At 37.4% G+C, this 9,034-nt stretch overlaps 1 protein-coding gene and 2 pseudogenes across 2 annotated transcripts; all 3 read left to right on the top strand.

Annotated features, from left to right (window-relative positions):
• The first annotated feature begins 221 nt into the window (after positions 1-221).
• Positions 222-1,340, top strand: LOC148997401 (E3 SUMO-protein ligase ZBED1-like). The gene has a single exon (XM_089119945.1). It carries the CDS (start codon positions 222-224, stop codon positions 1,338-1,340), a length of 1,119 nt encoding a protein of 372 aa, XP_088976071.1.
• A 1,333-nt stretch (positions 1,341-2,673) lies between these two features.
• LOC148997400 (uncharacterized) lies at positions 2,674-4,055 on the top strand (annotated as a pseudogene).
• A 630-nt stretch (positions 4,056-4,685) lies between these two features.
• LOC120486121 (uncharacterized) lies at positions 4,686-7,643 on the top strand (annotated as a pseudogene). The gene is made up of 7 exons (XR_016168959.1): positions 4,686-4,876; positions 5,032-5,122; positions 5,214-5,302; positions 5,774-5,902; positions 7,060-7,173; positions 7,323-7,373; positions 7,621-7,643. The product of XR_016168959.1 is annotated as an uncharacterized LOC120486121 (transcript).
• Positions 7,644-9,034: the final 1,391 nt, after the last annotated feature.

Genomic DNA, 9,034 nt, shown 5'->3' with positions numbered 1-9,034 from the left:
TTCTCACAACAGATATGTGGACCTCAAGGTCCATAGAGGCATATTTAACTGTGACCTGTCATTTTATTGACAACTGGCAAATGCAGGATTTTGTGCTAGAAACCTGCCATTTCAGTGTACAGCACACAGCTGACAATATTAGTGCAGAGCTGAAAAGAATAGCTGAAGAATGGGGCATAACTCAAAAGGTGCTTGCAGTTGTCACAGACAATGGTGCAAACATGGTTGCAGCAGTGCATAAGGCTGGATGGAGGCATTACCCATGTTTTGCCCACACATTAAACTTGGTGGTCAAAGATGCAATTAAGGAATCTCCGGAGACCGTTCATCTGCTGGAAAAATGCAGAAGCATTGTATCCTTTTTCCACCACAGCACAAAAGCCACAGAGAAGCTTAAACAGATACAAAATCAACTGAAAGTGGCAGAACATAAACTGATTATTTCAGTTGAAACCCGGTGGAATTCAGCTTTCTACATGTTGGAGAGGCTACATGAACAAATAGATCCGGTTACCACAGCCCTCTGTTTACTTGGAAAGAGTGACCTGTGCTTTACAACTGAAGAGCGGTCTGTTATCCACCTAACCATTGAGGCCCTGAAACCTTTTGAGGAGGCAACACGTGAAGTATCAGCAGAAAAATACACTTCTGTCTCAAAGGTCATTCCCCTAGTATCACTGCTGCTTAAAGCATCTGCTGCCACTGAGCGTCAAGGAAGCTCTTTTGCCAAAGAACTGGCACAGCAATGTCAGCGGAGATTCCGTGGAATTGAAACCAAACACAGTCTTGGTGCCAGCACCTTTCTTGACATAAGGTTTAAGCACCTGGCATTTCGTGACAAGGATCATGTAGAAGCTGTAAAAAAGCGACTCCTATCTGAAATGCGGGATGTTCACTTGACGGCTGCACCACAAGCTACCTCAACATCTACCCTAAGGTCTGTGTCAGTACCTGCAAACTGTGCATCATCCGAGACTCCTCCAATGACCCCATGTACTGCATCATCTACAGCTAAAGGAGGCATATGGGGGGATTTTGACTCGCAGGTTCTATCAGCACAACAACAACAATCAGGAAGCAGCGATTCCATAATTGAAATGCGTCGCTATGCTGAGGAAAAAGTACTTCCCCGAAACCAAGACCCATTAGTTTGGTGGAGAAATCACGAACAAACGTTTCCAACTCTCAGCAAACTAGCAGGAAAATATCTTGGGGTCACTGCATCATCTGTCCCTTCTGAGAGACTTTTTTCCAAAGCAGGGGAGTTGATCAGTCACAGAAGAAACAGACTAAAAGGCAAAAATGTCAACATTCTCTTGTTCCTTAACAAAAACCTATAAATCAGTTCTAAATTGTTTAATGGTTTACTCATGCTGGCTGTGTATATATCAGTACATGCACATATGAAGATTCCAACTTAACATTCTGTCTGAAGATCAGGTTCAAGTTTGACATTTAAATAATTTGAAGTGTTCTGAGCCTAACAGTCATCCCTGGTTTGGTTAAGTGCATTCCAGTCTTTTATCAGGGGTTTATTTTATTTTATTTTTTAAGCCGTAGAGTTTATAAGTCATAGAAAAAACAGGCTCAAGAGGAAAATGTTAATGTCAACTTGTTTCATCTCAAAAACCTATAAAGGGAAGAAATGTGGTAAAAGTGTTCAGTGTTTGTTAATAAACGCAAGCAAAACGTTATCATGTCCATTTTATTTATTATTAATAATGTTGCTATCAAAATACTCTATAAAATCACTTACATAAAAATATTTCATAAAAGTATCGGTATCGGTATCGGTATCGGCGATACTTGTCCTGAAAGTACTTGGTATCGGATCGAAAAGAAAATAACTGGTATCGCCCATCCCTAATTCCCTTACAATTTATACATTTAGAGGGGAGGAGTTTACATTGAGGGGGGGAGAAACTGAAACAAAAGTAAATGTATATGATTCAACAGACACCTCAGTTCATCAGCATAGCAGTTTTCTGTGCCTTGAGATGCTAATCTGGAGGAGTTACATTGATGAGGAGTCTCTTGAAACAAAGCAAATGTAAATGATTCAGCAGATTACAAGAGACGCTAATCTAATCAGTCTGACCAGCGTGGTCACACTTTTACCATTACAAAAGCAAAGCTGAATCTTGAACTTAATGGCCAGGAAGCGCATAAAGACAAAAGCTAATGTGTGACACCTGGAATGCTTGGCTTAATCTTATTGGCCTCAAAATGGTAAACACTGTATACATTTTTCAGTTCAAAATACTGTTAAACCTTAATGAAACATTGAATAAATTTGTATTTCTTCATAGCCTTCTAGTTTGGATTAAACAATCGAAATCAGCTGTAGATATTGTTTGGCAGCACACTAACAATGTCTGCAAACAGAATTTATTCAGACAGAACACTTAAACGTCAGGCAAAGCGGAGGGCTTACAATATCCTTAGTGAGGTTTGCGTCAATGCTGAATCTGACGCAGCCGACATAAACATATGCCTGGGAAAAAACGCCCCTGCTGATTAAGTGTGGTCAGATGCTGCTTCTGATTGGCCCATGTCCTATGAATCAGACGAGTTAGAGACTAAGTTTAATTTGTTGAGTCTGCAGAGTGTCTTGCTGAGGAGATCAGAGGTTGGGCAATAGACAGCCAAATACCACAATGCCATCTAAATGGGATGTTGGGCATCCTGAGGAAATATCATCCATATCTCCCAAAGGATTCTCGCACTCTTTTAGGGACTCAAACTAATTATGAGGTCCAGGAGATTGCTGATGGCACCATGCATTATTTTGGAGTGGAGAATGGCATTAGGGGTGTGTTAAACCAGATAGACCCTCTCCCAAAGGCCATTCATTTACAAGTGAATATTGATGGACTGCCTTTGTTCAAAAGCAGTAATTAGCAGTTCTGGCCCATTCTAGGCTTGGTAGAGGAAGACAAAACAAAGTAACCATTCGTCATCGCTTTATATCTTGGATCTAAAAAGCCAGAGAATGTCAATCTGTTCCTAGAATCATTTGTGAATGAATATGGAAAGCTTAAACTAGAGGGTGTGGATGAAATTGGCAAATGTGTAGAAATTAAAATTTCTAATTTTGTTTGCGACGCTAGTGCGAGGGCTTTCGTAAAAAAACATTAAAGCCCACAATGCATATCACGGCTGTGAAAAATGCACACAGGAGGGAACATGGGTGGAAAATCGCATGACTTTTCCTGAAGTAGATTCACCTTTACGGACAGATACGTCTTTTATTAATAAAGACGATGAGTTTCACCATAAAGGGACCAGTGTGTTGACAAAGGTTGGAATTGGTATGGTCTCCCAATTTCCATTAGATGTTATGCATCTGGTTTTTCTTGGGGTTGTGAGAAAGTTGATAGGGTTTTGAATGAGGGGACCACTTCCAACTCGTTTAGGTGCTCATCAGATAGGCCTAATTTCTGCAGCGCTTATGTCCTTTGCCTTGAGACTCCCCAGAGAGTTTGTACGAAAAGGGAGATCCCTTGTTGAGGTAGATAGGTGGAAAGCAACAGAGTTCAGAACTTTTCTTCTGTACACTGGTCCAGTTGCACTGAAAGACCATCTGCCGAATGTTCTATACCACAATTTTATGCTTCTGCATGTAGCCATTCGAATATTATGCTGCCCCTCACTCTGACTCCAGTACTGTGATTTTGCTGAAAAGTTACTAATCACATTTGTCGAGCATTTTCAATCTGTCTATGGTAATTACGTTGTGTATAACATACACGGCCTGACACATCTTGCCAATGATGTAAGGCAGTTTGGTGTGCTGCATAATTTCTCAGCTTTTCCATTTGAGAACTTCCTCTACACATTAAAAAAAATGACTAGGACCCCTACCCAGCCCCTTCAACAGATCATCAGGAGATTGTCAGAAAAAGCAAGTGTCAGAACTAAAATAAAGGTGTGCAAGGATGGTTTTTACCAGGAACATAAGAACGGGCCTGTTCCATATGATGTGACATCTCAGCAGTTCACACAGTATAAGAAATATGTAAATGGTGGAACTTTAATTAGTTTATCAGAGGGAGACAATTGGCTTTATGCCCAGCTGCACTACTTCCTGAACTTCAGCCAGCTCCTTGTTTCCTGTCTGCCATTATTGGCCAAATTGATTAATTCAGTTGCCATGACTATTGAGGTCAAGCACACCTGAATTAATCAATTTGACCAATAATGGCAGACAGGAAACAAGGAGCTGACTGAAGTTCAGGAAGTAGTGCAGCTGTGCATAAAGCCCATTATATCCAGTCCAATGGAGATATTTATATAGTTAAAAACATTTTAAAAGACAAGGAAGCATCACATCTAGTCTGTCTTAAATTCCAAAACAAGTCATCATTTTTCACCTATCCCATTGATTCATTCATCAACTTGACATAACCTTTGTGAAACAACCCGGGCAGTCATTGACTATTGTTCCTACACAGACTGTTTCAAAAGTTCTTCTTTTACAGTAAGTACCCCCCCCCCCCCACCACCACCACCACCACCACCACCACCATTAGGTACAGACCTTATCAAGCATAAGAAATAGTAATAATAAGACTAGGAATTATTTTAATTAATTAGATTTCCACTGGGTAATTAATACAGCTACAATAAATGTATAAAGTTGTAACACTATATATATATTTTTTTTTTTTAAATTTTTTTTATAGATGTATTCAATAGTTGTTTTTACTGAAAAGAATGAGACAGAGGTAATACCAAGTGACTGGCTGAGCGTCGACAAAAAAATTTCCTTTTGGCCTCCATATAACAGTACAACATGTAGAAAAGCGGTTGAAAAAAAATGAAACTCCTAATGAAGAATGGGACGAATATATAACTGAATGGGTAGCTGAGTATGGTAAGTCTTTGAGGAATTAAATATGAATTATTATTGAGAAATATAGAGAAATAACTATTCAAAAATTAAAAGATGCTCCTTGTGAGTTATGCCAAGCAGTTCTTTTCAAATGTTCAGATAATAGGCTTAGTGATGTTATTTGTTTCTATGTTTAGATTCCTATGAAAAAGCCAGAAGAAAGCTGGTGAAGTTTTGTAAAGGCAACAGTTTGGAGTCTACAAATGAGGACAGTGTACGGAAAAGAGTGTATGTTTACTCTGTTCTTCTCCTTTTATAGCCTACTGCTTATTTGCACTGAGCTTTTACAAAAATTGATTACACTTAATGTGTCCAACAGACCATCATCAAAATATGTAAATGGATTTCCATCTGATACCGCCTCAGGAAGACCTCCAGTGCAGGCCTCAACAAGCGGGCACCACACAGGTACAGACGAAAACAGACAGTGGTCATTGCATCATTTCCCAACATATCTGGTCACCACAGATTCCTTAAATCCAAGACTTGATAATATGGTCCCCTTAGAATTAATTAAAGTAATTTCCTTTGTCTGAGCCACAAGAGAGTGTTTAATGTAAGGTAAAAAAAAAAAAAAAAATAAAAAAAAAATCACTGCTCTTATGTATTAACCTTAGAAATTTAGCCAAATGAATGTATAAACTGTGTGTTGGAAATTACAGTACAAGGTTATATCTCACATTTCTGTCAAAATTAAGTTGTAGTAAACTATATTTAATTATGTTGAATTATAATAATATGTTGAAAGGAATTTTTGAACAGTGGTCACTTTCCTGTTGTATAAGATCGCAGCGAAGCTCTGGATGGAAGTAAATGTTGTGATGTCTGACAATGTATTGTACATTATACTGATTCTGTTTCTCACTGTTCCATATGCAGAGACAATGGAAAGACCAAAAAAAAAAAAAAGATTCTGCAGTAATGGAGCCAAAAGCCTGACTTTGCCAGCCATACCACCATTTGCACCATCAGCACCTGCTGTGACAGTCCCTGAACCAGGACAAGATGGTAAGTAGAATTAACTCCTTACATAGCTTTTAGTAATTACCTTTAGTCTCTAACTTGGATTAGACACTGTTCAAGGAACAAAATAAAATATATGTAACCAAAAAGGAGAATAAAACCTAAGTTGTTCTATTTTCAAATGATAAACTTTTTAAGCCTTGCTTTTGACAATTAGCATTAATATCAATGTGCTTTGATTTACAACCTTTTTTTTAAATTGTGACATTAAGTGAAATGCAACATAAAAAGAAAATTCCAAATCTTGTAAAATCATATTTTGCTTTAAAAGGACATTGACAACACATTAAATGTTGAAAATGTCAAATTTTACTATTTTATGGGAAATGGGAGCAAATTTTAAATTTATGGCGTCTCAAAAAAGCTGGGATGGATTTAACAAAAGGCTGTTAAAGTTATGATAAAGACAACAAAAGAAGAGGTGCAGTTTCTCTCTTTATACGTTCAATTCTGTGTAGTTATAATGTTGCATCGTATGTTTGTCTGATTCAGAAAGAGAACTCCGGCTCTACCAGATGCTGGAAGAGATAAAGGGTCAGGTCAGGCAGAATACGCTCCTCCTTCAGGCGATTTTGCGAAGAGAGAATGCTGCTGAAGTTGTGAATGAGGAGTTTCAGTTTCCATTAAGGAGCATGACCGGCATAAAAGATTTGGAGGATAGGCTGTCAAACAGAGACACACAACGTTCTCTAGTAAATTCTAAAGTTCTTTTTCTTCACTTAAACGAATACTAACATATTATTAATATCTAACTATATTATATTATATGTAGAGATCTAGACCTGGTTTACTGGTGCTTAACACATGTTTTTTTTTTTTTCAAAGACAAGATATCTTACCAGCTTGGGTGGAACATCTGCTAAAGACATTGTCCACAGAATGATGAGGGAAATAATGACCAATGAGTTGGCCAACAATTTTAATTGGCAAGGGAGAGGACAGAAGAGCCCATTTTCTACACTTTTGCTAGCAAAAGTTGTCATAGGTGATGTGTTTAAAAAAAAAAAAAACATTCAAAACTAAGACATAACTTGTCTTGAAATTGCAAAAGAGAAAACAACCCATTACAGTTTCACATAATGTGTCATTGAATGAAATGCAATGCAAGTAAAAAAAAAAATTCTTTAATGTCATGCTGACAGATGCAGCCAAAAGACAAGGGGCAAAAGTGGTGGAAGCAGAGGAAAAAATAAAAACCTGGCTGAAGTATAGTGGAGACCGAAATGGAGGAAGAAAAAAAAGAGCAATAGAAAAAGGTACACAAGGCATTTTTAAGGCTGATCCAAAATGTTATTAATTATTATATATATATATATATATATATATATATATATATATATATGTTCATATATACATTTTAAGTAATTTACATTTTGATAATTACTATATTTTTTCTTTAACACAGAAAAGCAGATGCCTCCCCCTCAATTAGATTCCAGCAGCAGTGAAAGTGAATGTAAGTGTCTTCCAATAATTGTTTTTTTTCTTCCTCTGTCTAACCCCACCACTAAACAGAGGTATTTCATCTTTACTAGGCGTACACTATAGATGTATAATAAATTTGCTACCCCAACATGATGAAAATCTCTTGCTGGCGAGAAAATAAATCCTACTTTCCCCCCCAAAAAATATACACTCAAAAATAAAACGACACATATCTTAAATGCTCTAAAAAGTTGTTTATGTTTGTTTTTATTTAACAGGAGTATGCTGCTTCTCCTCCTCCTTGGCTTTATTTTAATTTTGTTTGCATTTTTTTTTTACATAAATAAGCATTAATTAATAAATTAAACTTGTCACCAATAAAAAGGGTCATTTTATAACCAATTAAGTTTGTCTGTTGTGCCGTCTCTTAATGCAATTCAACAATGAACAGGCCATTTCACAATCTTAAAATTTGAGTGTAAAGTAGCCTAGTTAAACCTATTTATTTATAAGTTTGCGAAGGTCTGCTGACTGCTGAACCAACGTTGGCATAATCTTGTTATAATGGTTTTTAGGTTGGCTGAAGGTCTGCTGAATGTCCAATGACATGGTTGGCCCAACGTTGGCCCAATGTTGTTTTCGTGGTTTTTTGGTTGGCAGAAGGTCTGCTGGCCATCTAATGAGATGGTTGGCCCAACGGACAAAATTACGTTGGGCCAACGTCAGCACCCAACGTTGGCCCAACACAACAACAGACGTTGGGCCAACGTCTGTTTGCTACCTGGGTTGCTACCTCAGTACCTCTAACGGACTTTTTCCGAAGACACTAACGTTACACCATGTCGATAAAGTACATTTTTAACAGAATCGTGTCAATTACAAGCAGGAGAAATGTAAAAAAAAAACAGTTGTGAGTATTATTCGTGTGCTTTTAGAGACTAATCTCACCTGAAAAAAGCCGTGAAAAGTTGAAACAACAGCGAGAGAGGGAGTTTCGTTGTTTACCAGAAGCAGTGGGTCCCGCGCCGTTTCCATGGCAACTCTGCGAGCCGGCCGCTCCGGTGTTTGAGAGACTCGAAATTTCACGTGCACGGCTTTGATTAAACCACGTCAAAATCATGCAGCACTTAAAACATATACTATACATGTACATATAATAAACATGTCCTGAAAGTGCTGTGTAAATAGAATATGAAAGCAGTAGCCTATTGATTATATCAAATATAAAATTATATTGTTGATTATGTAAACTATATTTATAATATAGCTTTAGAAATGGTAAACAGTGTTGAAATAAAAGTATTGCAATTAAAACAAACTTGATTAAAAACTATACGCTAAATTAAAATATTTTCATGAATATATTTTCACATTAGTATAGGCATATGTGGGCCTAGGCCTACACATGCATTATAAGCTTTATGTTCTGCATTTTGTGTGAATAAGGCTAAAAATGTACAGTATTTGTGACGTGGTAACATAATTCACATGTTAAAACCTATTACAACATGCAAATATATTTCACATCAGCTCCACATTATTACCTATAACATGTTTTCCACATGTGCCACGTGTTCCATTAAGTTCACATGAGGTGACATGATGTTCACATGTGGTCGAACATTACTCACATGTGGTGACATGTTGTTCACATGTGGTGAAACATTACTCACATGTGGTGACATGTTGTTC

This window comes from Pimephales promelas, chromosome 2 (genome assembly GCF_988280905.1).
Source record: "Pimephales promelas chromosome 2, fPimPro1.hap1.1, whole genome shotgun sequence".
Taxonomy (NCBI): Eukaryota; Metazoa; Chordata; class Actinopteri; order Cypriniformes; family Leuciscidae; genus Pimephales; species Pimephales promelas.
This window is presented reverse-complemented; position numbering and strand designations above follow the sequence as displayed.